Genomic DNA, 20,904 nt, shown 5'->3' on the forward strand with positions numbered 1-20,904 from the left:
GCAGTTTTGACACTTGAGGCTGTGTTTCTGTCCTGACTTCTTTCTCTCTTTGTCTTTTCGTGTTCATTGTGGCGTCTCACTGTCCTCTCTTTGCCGTTCTCTCTGTTGTCTCGTCAGTCGACCCTGGGATGGGTTTCCTCCTCTCAAAAGGTGACGACTTCTCTCTGCTCCTTTTGAATATTTTACTTTAAAGTTATTTTCACTAAACCAAACAATTCCAACCTAAAGCAATTTTAACGACCCCCTCTCAGACGTCCAGGAAGCCGTCTCCTGGCGTTTGACACCCGTGCTCTGAGGTTTTATACATTTGAAGTCTAGAGATGTATAACTGACACCGCTCTCTCCGTTAGGCGATGGGATGCCGTCCACGACTGTTGGGGTTCTTTTCGGTCTTTTTTACGCTCTCCTGACGGGATTTGTCTTCCCCAGGCTTCACCCGATCCGGAGGACAAGGTGACGGCTCCGACAGAGACAGACGCCACGTCCGTCAAGTCTGCAGGGCCAACGGTGAATATCCCTCCGGCAGAGGCCGAGCCGGCGCTTCCCGCGGCGCCGGCGAGCCCCGGCGACCAACGGTCTGACGTTAGAGGCGACGGTTCAGGCAAACCCGCGGCCGAAATATCGGTAGAGCCAGTCCACGCCGTAACTGCAGATTCGGTGTTTAGAGCGAGAGATTTGCCAGAGTCGGCCGAACAGGAAACCAGAGAGGAAGCGGACGCGAGCGCCCGATTCACCGTGGCTCCTGCTCACATCGGAGGAGAAGGACCGGCTCCAGCGGGCCAGGAGGAACCGTCCCGTTCAAAACAAGAAGCAGACGGAACGCACGGCAAGAGAGTCCAGTTCTCTGACGAGGTGCAAGTTTTCAAGGAAGACGGCGCTCCCACGGGGCTGGAAGACTGCATCGAGGAGGCGGATGAAGAGGCAGAGGAACGACCCAGTGTGGGCGGAGAGGACGACCAGCCAAGCAGGTTTCTGAAGACATCAAACGGTCTGCCCTTTGAGAAGGAGAAGTACCACTATCTGCAGATTGAGAGCTCAGAGGATGAAAGAGACGAGTGTGAACCTGCTGATGGGAGGGAGGAGGAGGAGGAGGAGGCTGGCAGCGTTCAGGAGGACGAAGGAAACGGCGGCGTTGATGGAAAAGAGTCAGGAGTGACGGATGCTGTGGCCTCGGGACCCGATGGGTCCCAGACGGAGGTAACCTCGCCTCCGGGGGCCCCGGCGTTGTAACCTTCACCACCACGGTCCCCGAAATCAGTGGCACAACCCGACCGAGCGCATGGACTGGTCTCTCCATCCTAACTTCACCGTTTGTGGCGGCGCAGATCAGGGGACGGTGCACACACTTGATCCAAACCTTGTGATTTGCATTCTTCGGGAGCCTCTCCCTCACCGGATTAAGGACTCTAATTCATGACTGCATGCTCCTTTCCAGATTTCAGGCCTTCCTTCGACTCGGTTTATTAGCATGTGGTGCTCATTTGTGTCAATTTGATTCACTGTACCAGAGCGCGGTTCTATTTTCAGAGCGAACATATACAATTACCAGTGAGCGTTTGTCTCGCCTCAGCTGGACGGGAGCTTTTATTCAGCCGCGTCTCCGCAGAAGTTTTGTTTTCAACTTCTTTTTGTGCCCGGCAGAGTCCTGACATTTTGGATGTGGCTTCCAAAGAATCGCCTGTCGTCCACACCGAGACAAAAACCATCACCTACGAGGCTGCGGAGGTTCGTACACAACCTGCGGCTCTGTTCAGTTATTCTGAAGATGGAGTTAAGAATCAGACACAAACCACCAAGGAAACATAAAAATTTCAAAGTAACTGTTTGATTTTTGTGAAAATGTTGACATTTTCTCCACATGCGGGCTGAACGTGGAGCCTTAAATAAAGTTAACAATCCAGGTTTATTTGTTCAAAACTTTCAAATCTGCATTTATTTTTCAGAAACCTGCTGAGTTTCAGGCTTTACATTAGCATTTTTGACGTTTGTCCGGTTGATCACCAGCCTCTGCTCCCCCGCAGGTCGATACCAACGGCGACGCCGACCCCGGCGTTCTGCTGAGTGCTCAGACCATCACTTCAGAAACCACCAGCACCACCACGACCACGCACATCACCAAGGTCAGGCCGCGCTCGCCACATCCTCCCACGGTCCGGCAGTGTTAGAGTGTGTGACCATGGATCGTTGGGTTTTCTGTCCGTCAGACGGTGAAGGGAGGGATCTCGGAGACGAGAATCGAGAAGCGGATCGTCATCACCGGAGACACGGACATCGACCACGATGAGGTGCGGCGCCGGTTTCACACCGCGGCGTGAATAATTGGTTGTAGAGTGACCCGAGTGACTCCCAGGACCTGCAGAGAGGCCTAACACTGAAATGTTTTAACCAATGCTGGGCAGATGTGACTGACGACTCCCTCCCCCGCCCCTTCCCCCGCTCTCTGTCTCCCCCTGGTGATCCCTCCTGGCACTGCACTCCCTTATGTAGGCTCTGGCTCAGGCCATAAAGGAGGCTAAAGAACAGCATCCTGACATGTCAGTGACCAAAGTAGTGGTACATAAAGAGACAGAGATCACGCCAGAGGAGGGGGAGGACTGACCCAGGTAAGACCCTCGGACCCCAGTCCTAGTTCCGGCTCCGTCCGGTTTAGTCTGGTCTGGTCTTTCATGTGGTCCGACTGGGATTTTTTTTTTTTTTTTTTTCTCCCAAGCTGGTCGCCATCCTCAGGCATGCTGCTTTCCCATCAGCACTTGCTGTCTCTCTCTCTCTCTCTCTGTCTCTCACCGGTGCAGATCGCCCTGTGTCTGCAGCACTCACAGCTAATGCATCATGCTGTTGTCATTGCAGCTCCTCTCCCCCTGCAGGGAACAGCACCGCCGCTGCGCGCGTGTGCGTGCGTGCGCGTGCGTGTGTGTGTACGTGCACGCACGGCACATATTACAGGCTCAGCTCATAATGACGGGGCTTACAAACCTTTATAGTAATGCTGCTGGCCGCCTCATGCAATCCCCTGTAACGGGGATGCAACACTTCCCCCTGCTGGAAGCCGAAGCACCGTCCTCCTCAACGCCGCCGTTTCCTTTAAACGCAGAATCTCTCCCGTTTATCGCCTTTCTTCCCGTCTAAAGGTGGATTATTCTGGGGTTGCATGCAGAGTAAATCGGGAGCATGTCGTTTGGAGCTGGGGTGTTCTGCAGACTTGTGTTTGTACACACCGTGCAGCTTCTCAAAAAGGCACCAGCAGCCGGGAGCAATTACGTTCCGGCTGAACCGGCTTCTGTTTCCCAGAGCTCTCAGCCCGCCGCTGCAGACGCGCCCGTATGGACTGAAATCTGATCCCGGCGCACGCAGACGTGCGCTGGTCTATTTTCATCTCCGTTCTTGCAGGAAAAAATCTAGACAGAGAACCCGGTTAAGGACATAGGCCGGTCAGTCTGGAGCTCGCCAGCAGGCGCTTCAGACCACCTTTAACTCCGAGCAGAGCAAATCTCCTCCGTAAAGCTCAGGGATTGCCCTGATTTGCAGCTGGGACGGTCAAACTACTCCTCCAGTCTTCACAAATGCAGACATTTGTGTTTGAACTTGCCCGCCATCAGTCGGGGGAGGGGGGTGGGGGTTTGGTCACGGAGCTGTGAGAGGATCTTCTCATTCCATTGTACCGCAGCATGTTGTCTTAACTTGTTTTCCTCCAAAGCATATAGATCTATACCTGTACAGTATAGATGTGTGTGTGTGTGTGAGTGTGTGTGTGTGTGTGTGTGTGTGTGTGTGGTTTCTGGACAGTGTCGGCCTTGCCGTCTGGTTCTCTCTTCTTCACCTCTTGACTCTGAAGCTTGTTACTCATTAAACGATCCCAAGGCGCGGGGTCTGGGATGAGCCGGCGTGCATGTGTGTGACTCACCAGACGGGAATGCCCGGCTTTGTTTCTGCAGCCGTGCCCTCAGTGAAGCGCACGTGCGTGCGTGCGTGTGGTACTAATATCTGTGTGTCAGAGCGGCCGTGTTTGAACAGCACTAAACGCAGCACTAATTGTTTTCCTTGTGCCTCTCCGATGTTTGTCTCTCCTCCGCAGTAGATACACACAGAGCCTGAGCAGGAAACACAACTTTTCGCAAAGCGCTCCGTCTCCGTGGAAACGGGAGGGAAACGCAGCTGTCGGCACGTCTCGGCCGTCACGGGCCAGGAGCCGCGGCGCCTCCTTACTGCCCCTCCACCGAGCACGTGCAGAAGAACTGTTTCCTCCGGCCGCATTCCTCGTTTCCACGGCAACGGAGCGTTTTCAGAAAGTGCCACCTCGGGAGCCGTTTTCCGGGAGCTGAAACATGTGAATAAGACTTGTCGCTCTGTCAATCATTCATTGGCCGAACGGCCTGTGTGTATCTACGGTGTGTATTTGCATTTCCTGGCGCGGCGGTCCCCTCCGTGCGTCTCTTCATGGGGGCGGGACGGCCGTAGCCTCCAGCCGGGGGCCATGAGACACACGCCGGCCGCATTAACGTGCGACTCCTCTGCTCTTCCAGGAATAACACTGAGGGCTGTTTTTCCTTTCCTCAACCTCCCGAAAACCCCAACGTCCAGAACGCCACATACCCCGCCGGGACTCGGAAGACTAGAACGGCCTCGCCTCTCCAGATGCTGCAGCTCGCCGCTAGTCGCCACCATCACCTGCAATACCAACCAATGCATTTTGCATGAGAAGGACGCAACGTCGCATTACCAACCCCAAACGGCAAGAATATACTGAGTTAAAAAAAAACAAAAAACAAACTGTACGACTCCCACGACGGTCCTGGATGCGCGTGCACGAACGGGCACACCTCTCCGCTTCCACTGCCTTATTCTGACTCTGATGCATTTTTATGATTATTGAGAATAATTATTGTAGCAAGACCTTTTATTTATGAAACGAAGCCATCACTCCAGAAACGTACGACCGCTGTATATGCTCCGGAGCTAGCGTCCACTATTTAACCTCGCAGTAGAAGTGCCAACAGCCTCATTTTGCAACGCGAGCGTCGCGTTGCGTCGCGTCGCTGCAGCGCCGTACTGTACATATCAGAGCTTTCTCTAGGAAAATAGCAAATTATCTTTCACCGTTGATTTGTATCACATCATCTACTTGAATTGCATTTTACTTTTTATCATTAATTCAGTGTTTTATGATTTCTCATTGATCGAATCGACACCACTGCAGCGTTTCTTTGTTTTTTTTCTCTCAGATGGTCTGTTTTAGGCAAAAAGCCAGTAAAATCAAAATTTCTGCTAGATTTTGTTCTTCTTCTTCTTCTTCTTTTTGGATGTGCCTGTGCAGGCTTTGAATGTTTCTCCAGGGTTGAAGATCGGCTGCAGCACAAGTCCCAGGTTTGTGACTGTGAAGGGCTCAGACTGCCGAGCTTTTCCCAAAAATCAATGCAAAGCCAGGAGAGACCTGTCACCTCCCCCCCTCCCCCGAAACGTGACACCTGTACGCCCCCCCGCCCTGAACATTATACCCGTATGACCCCCCCCCAACCCCGAACATGACCCCGCGTCTGTTTAAATGTATCTGAATAAGCGAGTGTTGTTCATTTACAGCCATGTTTTTTCCCTTCGAATGGTGAAATAAAAAAATGGCGAATGGATTTTTTTGTTTTTATTTTGTTTTACTTTCCTTCCTGAATAATAAAAATGATCACCTAATGCTGAAGTGTGTGTCCACTGCATCCCTGCTGACCTCTGAGTTCTCCATATATTCATTTCAAAACACTGACAGTTACGAATTGAGGTGAAAGTCACGCCAATGTTTTTTTAAAGTATTTCTTAGTTTGTAATTTCATCAAATCAAAATTAGTGTTTTAAAAATATTAACATGATACACCTGTATTTCCACCCAGCATTTGTCCACTTTCACTTGTGCATGGGGAGAAGGTTAAAGGTTAAACGCTGATTCCACAAGAGGATTACCTCATTCATGCTCCGTTTTTAATGTGTTCCATCATACAGTCCATGTAGTAAAACGGCTGGATGATTTCTGATGAAAAACTTTTATCAGACAAAAACACTCCTGATTTTCTTCATACATTGAAACTAAACAGTTGCTTGTCGGTTTATTGAGCGCTGTTGATAAATTCCACCTATTTCAACAGATATTGTTTGGATTTCACTGGGACTAAAACTGCATCTCAAAGATATGGAATTTTAAATATGTTTGTTTTTGAGAGAAAACGTCCTTTAAAAGGTCCGCGCCTGGAATCGATCCAGCGACCATCTGAGTTAATGTGTCTGTTAATGAGATTCATCTTATGAATAAATTAGGTTAACAAAGGAGGAATGTTTAAATAAAGCAAGACTTTAAAAAGTTTATGGCGCTCGCTGTATCGTCTGAACAAGTAATTCTCAAACGCTGTGAGGGGTTTAAAAAGAAAAATGACCCCGCGGGGTAAATAAATCAAGGTTTTAAAGCTGCAGGTTGTAAACTTCAGTTACACTGTAGTGCCTGAAGCTCCGCCCCCTCACCGAAGAGCGGCTATGAGCGAGAGGTCTCACTCTGACGGGTTTAGACGACACAGTCAAGAGAGGGCAGCAACAGCAAACAACCAAGGCTGGAAATATTGGAGGAAGCGTTTCAATTTGGCGTTTCCCTCCAGGTTACGTATTTAATTATGAAAGCCTCAATTCTTTAATCTCTTTATAACATTAAAATGTCTGGTAATTATGTCTTTAATTCAGTTTATAATAACTTCAATTCTCGAAATGTGCATTTCATTTGTCACAGGTCGATTGAAATTCTTATTTCAAACAATTGAAGACAGTTACAGTACATTATTTTAAATAGCAATAGAGTTATAATGTAGATATTTGTTCATTAAGTGGAGACCTGACCTAAACATTAGAAAACATATGTGTAGTATTAAAAAAGAAAAACTGATAAAAATCTAGAGGTAAAAGTGACTGAAATACCTAAAACAGCTAAAAACCACTAAAAGAAACAGTCAAAATGGCTAAAACTGCTTAAATAACTGAAGTCTCTGAAAAGGTTGAAGAGGATAAAACGGCTGAAATGCTTGAAAATCTAAAATGTAAAAACAACTTGAAATGCTTAAAAGTTGTCAGACTGCTGCAGCAACAGGTGGTTTATTAAAAGTGAAAATTGCTGTAAATGGGAATACAGTCTTGAAAATGTTTCAGAATCACAGTGAAATTCAATATAATGTGTGATATCATTTAAAGGTGCTTTTTGTGCATGTGCCACACTAGAAATACACAAAAGAAGACAAATGCATAAAAACTAGGGCTGTCACAATATCAGTTTCCGTAATTGAGATTAATCGCTGAATTTTCATAGCTAATGGCAATTAGTCACATTTTGAAAGTCGTGTTTAAAATTCCTCATTTCATTCATGTCATTTATTTATTTAAATACATGATAATGATTATATCACTTATTGCTCACTATTTGTGATACTTTAGATAAGATTAAGCTGTATTGATCTCTCGGCTCCACACTGCAAAAAAGATATGAAAATATTTAGGAATGAATAATCTGACGTTCCGCGGGGGGAGTGAGTGCTCCCGTCGGGAATAGCGGAAGTGGCTGCAGTACCCGCTCCGGTGCGGTAGAGGCAGCAGAACAATGGCGCGCTTCCTGTGCAGCCGCGCAGTCACAACAAGAGGAGGAAGAGGAAAAACGACAGCTCTGGATCGTCGTCGACTGCCTTGCGTGACAACACGGGGATCGCGTTGAGGCTGCTGGTATTAACCTTTTTCTTCCCTCCTTTGTCCGGCCGGGCGCCGCGGGCCGCGGGCCGCCGTTCCCCCGCGCGCCGCGCCCGGCCGCTCCCCGCCGCTTTCTCCGCGCGCCGCGGACTCAGTTAAAGCCTCACAAACATGCCAATGGAGGCTGGCTGAGCAAAATGGCTGGGCGCAGTGAAATGTGAAATATTCCTGCTAAGGTTATCCTCTGTGCACGCGACGCCGCTGTCACGCGAACCGCGCGTCGGAACCGCGTTCTGAAAGTGGAGGAAAGTGCGTGCGCGCGCTTCTTTTTGCTGTCTGTGCGTGTTTTATTTAAAAAACAGTCCCCGTGTCGATGACGGGCCTGCCGGGTTTTTTCTTAAAGATTTGTGCCCGGTCGGTTCAGCTACTTTTCTCCTCTTTCGCTCCTCGGGTTCTGCTTTTATCCTGATTTTTAAAAAGGCGCTTTTCGCTGCAAGTCGCTCCTCCAACAGTTAAACAGTGTTGCACTCTCAGCCTGTATATATTATGCAAATGGAGCTCCACCCCTTCATGTGTGGAAATGAGAGAGATCTCACAGTGTGTCTCCTCCTCTGCAGGTTGCTTCAGTTTCACCTGCAACATGTCTGATTTACTAAGATATATCGACTACGACCACAAAGCCACCTTCCTGAAGATGCTGAACCAGCAGAGGATGGAGGGTGAGCACTGCGACGTGGTGGTGGTGGTGGAAAACATCGAGTTCCGGGCTCACCGCTGCGTCCTGGCGGCGTGCAGCAACTACTTCAAGAAGCTCTTCAAGAAGCAGAGCGACGAGGACAATTCCATCGTGGAGCTGGACTTCATCCGCTCCGACATCTTCGAGGAGGTGCTCAATTACATGTACACGGCGCGGCTGGCGGTGCGGAAGAAGGACATCAACATGATGATGTCCTCGGGTCAGATCCTGGGCATCAACTTCCTGGACAACCTGTGCACGCAGAAGCGGGAGCTGACCAACATGAAGACCCGGGAGAACCAGGCGCCGGGCGACCACGGCATGCGGGCCCAGGACGCCATCCTGAAGGAGCTCGCCATGGAGGAGGTGAGGAAGAACAGCTTCTACGATCAGGGCATGGACGGTATGGGGCCCGGCGGCTCGCACGTGTCGCAGCCGCACAACTACAACACCAACATGGGCAAGGACCCGCACAGCCACAGCTGGGGCTCGTCCTCCTCCAGCGACATGAAGCTGGAGTACCTGCTGTACGGCCACCGCGACCACGGCTCCTGCCAGGGCGCCGGCGCCAAGCCCATGGACCACAACGCCAAAAAGGAGCGGCTGCTCACCGCCAACCGCCCGTACGGCTGCGAGCACTGCCCCAAAGCCTTCACCACCGCCGCCCACCTCAAGGAGCACCTGAAGATCCACTCGGGCTTCAAGCCGCACCGCTGCGTGGTTTGCGGCAAGGCCTTCATCCGGGGGCCCGACCTGAAGCGGCACGAGCGGGTGCACAGCAACGAGCGGCCCTTCGCCTGCCAGATGTGCGAAAAGGCCTTCAAGCACAAGTCCCACCTGAAGGACCACGAGCGGCAGCACCGGGGCGAGCGGCCCTTCAACTGCGGCTCGTGCGACAAGGCCTTCATCAAGGCGTCGGATCTGAAGCGCCACTGGAACACCATGCACAGCGCCAACCCGCGCAGACAGATGTCGCTGTCGCCCGCCGCCTCCCAGCACGGTCAGGCGGAGGCCGCCGACCAGAGGGACTGGAAAATGGAGACCGGGCCACACTCGCACAATTCAGGAGACTGTTAAGCCTGCGAGCGCGCTTACACACACACACACGCATATACACACACACACTCTAAAAGAAAAACATGAAGACATCACACGGACTGTGATGGCAGTGAGTAACAGATCATAGCATGTTCATAAGACTGTGGGGATGTATTATTATTCTAAAGAGTTATGTCAAAGCGATGTTTCCGTTCCACCTGTAAAATCTTGTAAATGTTTAGTTCACTCTACTATACAGATATTTTTCACAAAGCATCGTCGCTATCTAGACCCGGGGTTCCCATAACATTATTCTCTTTTACTTTAATGGGATGCGTAACGTTTAAATGTTTGTTTAACCTTTACTGGATTTTTATGGCGATGAAAAAGACGCAGAGTAAACGAGGGTTTCCTGGGGGGGAGAAGAGATTTTTCTGCATAACATTTGTTGCATTGAGTATATTCATGTGGATGTTTTTAATGGATGTGTTTAGTTGTATTGATTGATATTACACTGTAAAGAGTAAGAGTCACCATTTTTGCATTCGACGCAGACGATACCAAAGTCTTGGGCCCCCCCCCCCCTCCCCCGCCGGGTCGTCCCGTCCGGTGAGACTGTCCCGCCCAAGCAGCCGGCCAACTAGATTTACTGTTATACAGTATAACTGTCATCCAGCTATCAGCAGTCAATGATAGGTGTGTGTATATACTGTAGTTTAGTTTGTTGCACAATTAGAGTTCACAATAACGAATTATGCACATATAACATTGTCCTACTCCCACACTTTGACAATAAACACCATTTGCTGTGTTTTATGGCTTTTCCCAAAAGTTTGGTCCTTGCGGATGAGAGCCGCCGTCGCTCTGCGGAGCGTGATCCGGCCGGACGAGACAGATGCTGCAGACCACAGTAATCCCTCCTGTCGGGGGGGAAACACGCTGTGCACGCACGCACGCACGCACGCACACGTACGCCCAACATGGCTGTCCTCGTCTCCAAGGAGAGAGAGAGAGAGAGAGAGGGGGTGGGGGGAGAAAAAAAAAACTTTTCCAGCTTTCTTATGCTCCGCATGCGACACTAGATGGTGCCCTGCTCAAGGCGATTGACCTGCTGCCGCCCGGCTTGACCTGCTGGTGACTGTCCGCGGCTCCGGGGACGCCGGGGACAGCTCCTCCTCAACGGGAGGCCGAGCCGAGGCGAGGCGGCGCACATATGCTCCGCTGTGTGAAATGTATGCGCGCTCACACCTCGCTGTGTGTTCCATATATTTACATACATCGGAGAGCGGCGGCGGCGGCACACTCACTGCCGGGCAGATGGAGAAAGTCTATTTCTGAGCTGTTTGACCGTGTTGTGTGTGTGTGCGCGCGTGTGTGTGTTTCACAGACATGTTCAGATCTGTCAGCAGAGGAAAGGTCTGATCGCCTGTAATTTAGGGTGAAGCAGTTTGGTGGAAACTGACGTCAGTGTCTAATGGAGGAGGCGGTCTGGGCCTCCCTGATGCTCCAAGTCTGCTTTATGCATTTCCTGCCTGGCTGTACTGTACACCACTGTGTGTGTGTGTGTGTGTGTGTGTGTGTGTGTGTACAGTAGTGGGACTGTATTGCATGCAGGATATGGGTTTGCATGGCATTGTTAGATTGATTGGAGCTGGGTGTGTGTGAGAGAGAAGGAGGCTGAACTCTCATGCGTGCCTGTGTGTGTGTGTGTGTGTGTGTGCGTGCCGAGAGGATTTAAGTGGCGAGGGCTTTTGGTGTGCACGCACGTGTGTGCTCAAGCATGTGCCCAAAGTCCATTTATATGTGAGCGCACGCATGTGTGCGTGTGTATGCATGTGGAATGAAGGGGGGGGGGAGGTGGCGGAGGTGTGCACTCATGCGTGTGTGTGTGTGCGTGTTGTATTTATCTGTTTGTCTGTGTGTTCTGTGCACCTATAATGAGTTCTCTGTGTGTGTGTGTGTGTGTGTGTGTGTGTGTGTGTGTGTGTGTGTGTGTGCGCGCACGCACATTGGTGTGTGAGTGACAGGCGGTGACTGAGAGTGCAATCATGCATGTGCCTCTCTGCGTGTTCTCATCCGTGCCTGTGCGTGTGGATCATGCATCAGTGTGTGTGTGTGTGTGTGTGTGTATGTGTGTGTGTGTGTGTGTCCTTATTTGTTTTTATGTATGCATGAGCTTGCATGCATGTGCATGCAAATGTACACATCATCACTATTTAGGAAATTCACCTTTCAGCGGGATGAATTATATAGTGTGTGTGTGTGTGTGGCATACATTAGCATTGTGGGGGAAGTCCATTGACATTCATGTCTGCATAAGTTTATGTGGCTTTTTCTGTGTGCATATTTGCTATTCAGCTTCATTTTATGTGTGTGTGGGCACGAGTGTGTGTGTGTGTGTACAGTGAACACCCGGTTTCCATTACCCCGGCCGGCGTGGTTCCTTCAGCCAGACCACAAACCTCCTGTCTCCACTCTGGCTCCACCCAGCGCCGCCACAGGCTTCCCAGAAAAGAACAGTGTCTAATTAAAAAAACTTTAATTACATTCATCTCATCTCTCCTTCACTCACACACACACACACACACACACACACACACACACACACACACACACACACTGAGGGAGAATAAAACAACTGTATACAAACAGCTCCATGTGATAAATGTGCCTGAGTTTTTGAAGCTTTTAATGGGAGCTGCTGACATTCATGAGCGTCTGGGTCTGCTGTGATGTTTCCTCCGCCGCCATCTGGGGTTTCTTCGGGCTTCTGAGGACCTCAGGATGGCGGCGTGTCTCTGTGTCCCGCCGCTGCCTTCTCACCACACATTTCATGATCTCCGTGGCATCTTTTATTTTAAAGAAAGAGGTAAATCATCTTACGAGCGCCGCTCTGGATAAACACTCTCAGCCCGTTAAGCTGATTTGTGGACCGGCACTTCCAGGGACGCCGCTGTAAACATCGCTCCATTAACGGCTCGTCTTCACACCGAGGCCCCGTGTTTTTTTTTTGTTTGTTTCAGGAAAGTTCCATGTTTGCACGGCAGTAGAAAGATTGTGTTTTCAGTGTTTCGTTGTCGTGTAAACGGTAGTTGTGCGTTGCCACGGAAACGCTCGGCGGTCACATGGCTCCCTGAGCGGCGGCTCGATGTGAGGAATGTCAGCGGGGCTGCTTCACTCTTCACCTCCACCTTCCTCCCTTCCCGTCAGCCGCCGAGATGCAGGCTCACTAACTGTGACCCCGTGCCACCGCGGACAAGGTGCGTCTTTGTTTTCGGGTCGGGGGGGGGGGGGGGGGGGGGGTTGGGACGATGACCCCGTCGACCCCGCGGCCGGCCGGCCGCCGGAGTCGGGTTATCGAACCATCTCCAGCAGCCATCTGCCTGCAGACCCGGACCAGATGTTCCAGCTGAGAGATTACCATCATATCACTCTTCTGGGGGGAGACCGGGGGCGGGGGGGGGGGGGGGGGGGGGGGGGGGGTTGGGCGCTCTGGATCCTCCACCTCCCAGAATGCTCTGCTACGTCACCTCCTTCCTCTTTCTCTTCTCCGTCTTCCACCTGCTCCTCCTGCTCCCTCTCTCCACTTCGTCTTCTTGTTTCTCTCCTTTACTGTCTTTCTTCTTCTCTGCCTCGGTCAGTCGTACGGGTGCAGTTTTGATTTCCCGTTTCCCCGTTTGTGTCGCACCGTCCTTGAGCAAGACATCGAACTTCCAACACTCATTTTCTTATTTTTCCCCTGCCTCGCCTTCTTAACCTGTCCGTCATCGGTGAATCTCCAGTGAAGCCTTTCAGCCGACAGTTTGACCTCGGACAGACTGTGACTGACGTGCCGTTCCTCCTCGCACTGCGCCCAGCTCCGTGGAGACGACCTTGATTCGTCTGCACGACAGAGTCGATTATTCAAACCGCTCTTCACCCAGAGGCCTTTGAGAAGAGTTGGATCCATTTCCAATCATCTCCAGACCTCTGAGTTATTCTGCGGTTTCTCCCGGGGAGAATCTGCTCCCATCTTTAAAGGGAAGTCGATCTAAACGTTTCTGTCTGCCGAGCCTCTGCTTGTGATTCAGAAATCTGTTCTCTTGTTTTTTTTTTTTTTCAGGGATTCTCAGCTCAGACGGCCTCAGTATTATAACGACCTGGCAGAAAACATGTCACTCAATAAACTATGAAGATTCACGTCTAAATAGCAGCGGTTAGTGGATGTTGCTGCAGTCGGTTTCTGTGTTCTTTTTTTAAATTTGCGTTTAATCAAGAGCAGAGAACTTAAGTTATCGTTTGGATCTTCTCTCTCTGTCTCTCTCTCTCTCTCGTCTGAGTTCAGAGGGAAACTTTGATGTGAGTCTGGGTCAGAGAAAGAGGTTTCTGTTTTCCGCTGGCAGACAGTCGCACCACAAGACCCTCAGTGGGAAACAGAAGAATGAAGAAAACATCCACTGACGAACGAGCGCTTTGACTTCATGTGAACACATCCACATTATAGAGCATCTTCCTCCTCTAACTGATGGTTGGCTAGTGAAAGATGTGCTCTTCGCTCTTTAACTCTTCACTGTGAGAAGAAACCCTGATGAAGGTGTGTGAAGCCATAAAAAAACATGGATTACCAATAAATCACGGCTCTTTCTCCCTCTCCTTCGTGTCTCTGTGTCCGTCACATGATGGATGAGAAAAACCAAACCACATGTTTGAAGATATTACATCCGTAGCCCGACACCTATACACATGTTTGACTTGAGTGTGTGTGTGTGTGTGTGTGTGTGTGTGTGCTGAAGGTGGTGCTGATGGCTGAGCAGGAAGTGTACATTCAGAGTTTATCCAGCTCCTTTCATCGCTCACCCGAGTTTGGGGCATCGGTCTTATCGAGCCGGTGAATCATTCACCTCGAGAGGCGTTTAATCATCCCACTTCCTTTAAACTCCCTGACAGGTGTCGTAGGTGTGTGTACTCTGCAGGGAAAGGCATGCGCTAAGTGAGTGTGTGTATAGAATCGGAGCATATCCTGTTTACATTCACACATCTCGCTCGGAGGCCATTAGCCGCTTTGTGGTTGGCTTTACATCGAGCCAGTGTTCCTTCGCTCTTGTTCCTCCTGAGTAGCTCAAGCGCCTCGTACACGTCCAGGGAAATGGGCCGCCCGATTTGAGCCCCCTGGCGTTGCCGGCGTGGTCGTCCCGCCACCTGTTCCCGGCACAGCGCCCCCATTCTGAGCCCGAACGGCAACTGGCGGACAGCGGGGGGATTGAAATCTCTCTGAAATCCGCCGGCCGACCTTCTCCCCACGAGGTGTTTATGGCAACAGGTTGAATTGGAGGCACTTGAGCTATGTGACCCCCCCCTCGATCCCGCACTCAAAACAATCCTCTCATTCCTCGGGCCAAAGCGCCGTCCGCGGCTAAGCCTCGGTTTGAAATCTTAGCTTGTGGGAATACAGCGACGAAACCAGCTCTTTTAATCTCCTCTGGAGTTTGGAAGGGTAGTTTAATGAAGACACATGTAGCTCAGCACCATTTCCCAGGAAGTACGTCCATACGACAATCCGCTGACATCTCTCCACAACTCCCTTTGTTCTGCTCCAACCATCCAGCCGGCTGGCAGGGCCTACCTGGAAAAGAAAGAGGTTTCACTTGAAAAACGCGAGCCGCAGCATCGGCCTGACTGAACAGCCGGCGAGAGTCTCCGCTCAGCCACCGCGCGACATGACGACGGGCGCCCGCCGCCAGATAGCGAGTTCAAAACCTTCGGCTGCGGCGGCGCTGACCGCTCGCCACGGTTTTGAAACAAGGCCACCAGTGTTCGGGGAGCAGCCCGGATCAGACCGGAGGAAGCAGCTGATAAACGTCTGAGCTGATGTGAGTCATGTGTGAGGAGCTGGAAGCAGATGTGAAGGCTGGAGATGAAAGCCGCAATCTCCGCTCGTACGTCGTTTGGTGTGGCTGATAAGTTGTTAGTGTGGAAAAAAAAAAAAAACACCCACCATCGGCTCTCAAACCCTCTCTCTTCTGAGCTGGAGCTTTCTTACAGGTTTGTTAAACAGTGTTTTGCCAGTTAGTGAAAGGTGGGATTTAATTGCAGTTGTGTATTTTTGTTATTTTGGACGAATATCCTCAAGTTGAGAAAACAGCTTTTGAATTGTCATTTTCCTCGTTGAGTTCAGATGAAGTTACTTCGGTTAGTGGAAGATGCTCTATAATCTGGATGTTAGGTGTTAGTGGGGGGAAGATATCTCTTTTTTCTGACTGTACCAATTTCTAATCAGCGACATACAGCCGTCCTTTTCAGAAATCTTTGACCCAATAATATACGACTTTGGGACGACCCAGATGACCTTTTGGTCGTTTCAGTTTGTTTTTGACAGGAATACGGCGTCACTTCAATCATTTATGTGGACGAGCTGTAAAATTTCACCTTTCTTTAATCTGCTGCCTCTTGTTTTCTTCATGTGGTCCGCCCTGTTTATCTGCGCTTCGTCTCACTTTCCTGTGGTCAGTTTTGTTTTCCTGCAATCAAAACATCTCTGCAGCGCAGGAGAAAGGCCCTGTGGAAGCAGTTTACTGAGAGGCCTGCTGATTACCCCGCGCGCCATCCAAGAAAGTTGACGCCACACCTCAGGGTTTCTGTCAGAGTTAGGTTTTCAGACCCAGTGCAGAAAGTTACAGGCCATTCAAAGAAAAACATGTTATCGTTCTGTAGATCAGCTGTTCGTGGACACTGTGGCGTTGATCATGTTCAGCGTTCCCTCTCAGCGACGATCCAGTAAGCGGCAGCGTTTGAACGCATTCAGACTTCGGTTTGAACCCTTCGTTTTTCCCCGAAGAGGCTTCAAACAGTAAACGCCCGCCCCGATCGGCATCTGTGGGTTCCTGGTTCACATCGAGGCGGTCGTCTAATGAGAAGCATTCCTGCCTGGAAGAGAGGAAAAGATGGCCGGCCTGCAAGTCCTCTAATTTTCAAGATTTGTACCTTTGATTTGGGCTTCTCAATCACCCCGCTATAACGACAATAGGCTTTCTGTGTGTGTGTGTGTGTGTGTGTGTGTGTGTGTGTGTGTGTGTGTTCACGAGGGGGTGGGGGATTCACGCATGTGTTTCTGGGTAGCGTTCAAGAGCAGCCACATGTTGCTGGAGTTACTATCTGTTTGGCGAAGGTGGATGAAATATGAGACGCCATGTTTTTTCCTTCTTCTTCTTCTGCTGCTGCCTCCGTCCCACAGCGAGGAATGCAGACAGATTGGTCGGAGGTCTGTCATTACTCCCGAACAGACAGAAATCCAACGCCGCCTGAGCCGACGTCGGTGACGTCTGGCTCCCGTGTGTCATGTGGGATGAACTCTGACGAGTCGATTAAACGCGAACTCGCAGCACGATCGGCTCGGCCATGTTTGGTTTCCAGCGTTTGATCAGAAGCAGAACGGATTCGACCAGTTGCTGCTGCGAGGCGGAGTGGGTTTTCTCCACATACTCTGGTTTCCTGAGCTTTTTTATGGTTCATGAACCTGAACTTGTTCCAGAAAACGATCACTGGTGAAGAAGCATTATCGTCCAGGCCGTATTAAGATGGGCGAGTGTGTGTTTTTCTAATGTCCCACAGTTTGCAAGATTTCACGTATTTCTTCTGCACATTTGCCAAATTTACCAGAAGATCAAATTGAAGATTTGTGCGCACAACATGTGGAAGTTAATTTACTAAAGGGACACGCTGAAAACCTGTCTACAGGAATAAACATCAAAACTTCCGTTTGTTTCAAATTCAAAAGCGGGTTTTTACTGACTATAGGGTGAAAGCCTCTCTGGTTATCTTGGATGTTTTTGTGTCACCAATCAGTGTTTTCAACTCGGATTTAAAACTAATCACAAACATTAGGGAATTTGTAATTGGCCCAATATTTATTTACTGTAAAACAGCTTTTTTACATTAAACCGTATTGATGGAAAGCCTGATTGTTTCTCTTTTGAAGACGAGACATCTGTAATCGATGATGCTGAAGAATGTCATCGTGACAGTAATTGAAAAAAGACTTTCTCAAAATAATGTCATCCTTCTCTGTAAATTTAAAGCTCCAAGGATGCCAAGATTAAAATGACAAAGACATTTTGAGCTTGGATGTAAATAGATGTAGGTTTACTAGACAAACGTCACGAGATAATACAGACCAGAGCTCTGAGAAAGTTGAGTTTTCAGGGTTAAAAGAAGCACTGTGTGTTTCTATGCTCAGTTCATGGAGCCTGTTTGAGGTCATTCCTGCGTAATCTTTCCTGGCTGTGCTCATTTACTTTACAGATCTTTGACAGCCACGTCTGCACCTATTTCCATCTGAAATTCCAGTTTTTAAACATTCAAATCATCATCTGGGATTTTAGCTTCCTAACTGTTGACTTGTTGGAGAATAGAGATGTTTGGGGAAATTTGATTTTGCATAAACAGCAAAATTTAACATGTTTAACGTGTCTAAAAGCTTCATTAGCTGTAGTCACACAGAGCAGGAGTGATCCAATACAAACACAGTCAGATTAATTCTGCATCATGTAAACAGTTCTGATCAGATTTAATTCAGAGTAGGTGGTGTAACCCCGCCTGCAGCATCCGGACGTCTCACACATCAATCTGATCACTTTCAGTGAAGTTTTCTGATTGATTTCAAATATGACCAGAAAGAACTTGTTTCCTAATGTCATGTTTGACCAAAAGTCTATTAAAAATATATTTTTTCTTTTCACAGAACATCTCTGAAATGTGTCTCCGGCCATCTGCTTTGCTCACATTTCTCAGTAATAGTTGTCTCGGTGGTTATTGGCTGGCGAGGCGGCCAGGCCAGCAGAACGACAGTCCTGCAGGTCAGAAGCTTTCAAGCTGTGCAACAGATGCACACGATTAACTCGGGCTACTTCAGATTAGTCCGCTTTTGAAGTTCAAGTTCCTTTTCTGTGACATTTTCTGGTGGAGACTCAGCGATGCCTTGTAATCTGAGCTGGAGGGGAGGGATGGCGGGGGCGGAGGGGGCGGAGGGCGGAGGTGCAGGGGTCTTTTTGGGTGGTCCAGCCCAGAATGAGGAATGCAGAGTTTGCCTTTGAGCTCATCCAGATTGTTCTGTCACTCAGTATCTGATTTGGCTTGCTAAGCCCAAATCTCGCCACCTGCAAACGTCCCCATCGGGAACTCCGCGAAGACACAGAGAGAATATTGTTTTCATTTTACAACAATCTGTAAAATAAATCAGAAGTGTCAAACATAAGGCCCACGGGCCAAAACCAGTCCACGAAAGGCTCCAATTCGGCCCGGGAAACAAGCGAGCAAATTGGAAAAGCTGCATTTTAGCACAATTTTCTTGGAAGTCATGCCAAGCTGAGATTTCAGTGACGCTGCCATGAAAACACATGAGCATGAACCTGGAAGGCATCCTGTCAAACATGCATGCAAAAGGCTGCAAAATGAAATATTTCTGGACATTTCACACTATTTTGAACCAGAAAGTGTCTTCAAAGTTGTTTTTTTGTTGAGTTAAAAGTATTTGTGGAATGTTTTGTAAAAAAATGCACTTTCACAAAACATACTACTTTTACAGAACAGTGCAAAACATTGAAGTTAAATCTTAAAGGTTTTTGGCTCTATTTTACCAGTCTGCTGCAGTCAAGGTCAAATTAGAACTTAGAACGATGCCCCTGCTATAGATCAGATGTGCGTTTTGCTTTTTTATCACACTCGCTGAGACGCTGTGAAGGGTTTGTTATAAATTTCCTTATTTGGGAAATCCATCTTTAATAAGCCCGTTGGAACTGCACAAATCTGTCAAGAGTGCTGAGCGTCCACTGGACCCCAAACCGTTTATAGTGAATAAATCTGTCAGGGACGGCTCCTTTAACTGTAGCTGACGAGCTGACGGTAAACCCCGCCGAAACGCAGCCTGATGACAGCTTTAAAGCAGGTCCCACTTCTGCTCAGGAGAAAGGGAGCGCCACTTTCCACACATCTGCAGCGAGGGAAACACAGTTTAACAGTTGTTGAGACATGGACAGAAAAATGTGAGTCAAGAAACTGTCAAGGTGAAGACAACCTTCAGTTTTTATGCATTTTCTGTGTAAACTGTGCACAGTGTCTTGTTGATGACGGTCAAACGACTCAATGCTACTGACTGTAATCGGACTGCGGTTCATCTGCTTTCTACACCAGGAAAGTTCAATTCGTTTTAGTTCAGGGTTTTTTTTTTTTTCTTCAGCTCCGTTTCATCTTGAATGGCCCGGACCAGTTAAATGGTGCCATCTATCACCTTTAAATTCAAACTTTAAAGTTTGTATTTGTTGTGGTGTAGAGCACACATGATGAAAATGTTGATATTTTCCCAAAAAATTACAATGGAAAATGATTCTAATCTCAACATAAAGCAAGTTTCACTGAAAGTGTTTGATGTGAAATACAGTGAAATGTCCAAAACAACTGTTGCGTTCTGCTTGTTTTCACAAACTTCCTCCGACAGCACGGCGTTGCGGCTAATGCTAGTTAGCTAGCTTTCATGGCAGCATCACTGATGTCTCCACTCTGCTCTGTGTTGACTTGTCCCCACTTCTCTTAAATGATATGTTAAAAGTGTATGTTTCCTTTGAAATCTTTGTCATTTGCTTGTTGTTTTGCCAAATCGGAGCCTCTTTCGGGCCTTATGTTTGACACCTCTGAGCTAAAACCCTGACGTGGCAAATTAAGGAAATTAAACAGAAATAAACCAACTGACATACATTTACACAACAAAATAATTGTATACTTTTTGTGTGTGTGTATTACTTATATATATTTTTAATATTAACTTGGGCGTCCTTGTTCGGTACATATTTAAGACTTTTAATTGCTTCGAGATGTCTACATATTTTGCCGCCATCTTCTTGTCCACTTATAAGGATACAGAGGATCAGATTTGCAAATGAAAATAAACTAAGCAGGTAATGCAAATATGGTTTAAATGTGAAGCTCAAAATGTAAATTTGTGTACTGATGTATATATTCCCGAATGTAACTTTCTAATTTTGAGTTTATAAAAGGAAAAACATGGACATTAGTTTGCATTTCTGTTCCGCACCGCAACATATGAATCAAAGGCAGCTCAGATAGGGGCAACGTGAATCTGATATATAGATTCAAAAATGGAAGCCAAATGTACATATTTGATGAATTACTAAGCTTAGTCTACAAACAGATGTGTCGCAGCATGGATAAATGCATTCCCTCTGCTCTCTGCAACCAACCGCACGCAAGTAAAAAACAACTGAATCTGATCCTAAAGACTTCTACCGTCTTTGTCTGCAGGGTGCTGGATAAGCTTCATAAATTAACGGAAACCATAATAACTGAGCGCCACATGAGAATAATAACATTACGTTTTAATGGAAAACACGGCTGTGTCTTTTCAAACAGAGTTCTTGAGGGGATTAGCTGTTTTGGGGTTTTTTTTT

At 48.5% G+C, this 20,904-nt stretch overlaps 2 protein-coding genes across 2 annotated transcripts in view; both read left to right on the forward strand.

Annotated features, from left to right (window-relative positions):
- Positions 1–5,635, forward strand: part of epb41l3b (erythrocyte membrane protein band 4.1-like 3b) — a 32,694-nt gene extending 27,059 nt beyond the window's left edge. The window contains exons 22-28 of the mRNA XM_030114463.1: positions 118–150; positions 430–507; positions 1,642–1,725; positions 2,022–2,120; positions 2,205–2,285; positions 2,488–2,603; positions 4,521–5,635. Coding sequence (XP_029970323.1) covers positions 118–150; positions 430–507; positions 1,642–1,725; positions 2,022–2,120; positions 2,205–2,285; positions 2,488–2,598 — 486 coding nt within the window. The 3' untranslated portion in view covers positions 2,599–2,603; positions 4,521–5,635. The remainder of the gene's footprint in view (positions 1–117; positions 151–429; positions 508–1,641; positions 1,726–2,021; positions 2,121–2,204; positions 2,286–2,487; positions 2,604–4,520) is intronic.
- Positions 5,636–7,598: 1,963 nt separating this feature from the next.
- On the forward strand, positions 7,599–9,996 carry LOC115405899 (zinc finger and BTB domain-containing protein 14-like). Its single transcript, XM_030115663.1, has 2 exons — positions 7,599–7,731; positions 8,313–9,996. The coding sequence occupies exon 2, from the start codon at positions 8,336–8,338 to the stop codon at positions 9,506–9,508; it is 1,173 nt and encodes a 390-aa protein (XP_029971523.1). The 5' UTR covers positions 7,599–7,731; positions 8,313–8,335; the 3' UTR covers positions 9,509–9,996.
- The last annotated feature ends 10,908 nt before the right edge of the window (positions 9,997–20,904 follow it).

The sequence above is a fragment of the Salarias fasciatus genome, chromosome 18 (genome assembly GCF_902148845.1).
Source record: "Salarias fasciatus chromosome 18, fSalaFa1.1, whole genome shotgun sequence".
NCBI classification, from domain to species: domain Eukaryota; kingdom Metazoa; phylum Chordata; class Actinopteri; order Blenniiformes; family Blenniidae; genus Salarias; species Salarias fasciatus.

Bases quoted from the DNA above. Each gene is read 5' to 3' on its own strand.
- LOC115405899 (XM_030115663.1), top strand. From the start codon at position 8,336: ATGTCTGATTTACTAAGATATATCGACTACGACCACAAAGCCACCTTC.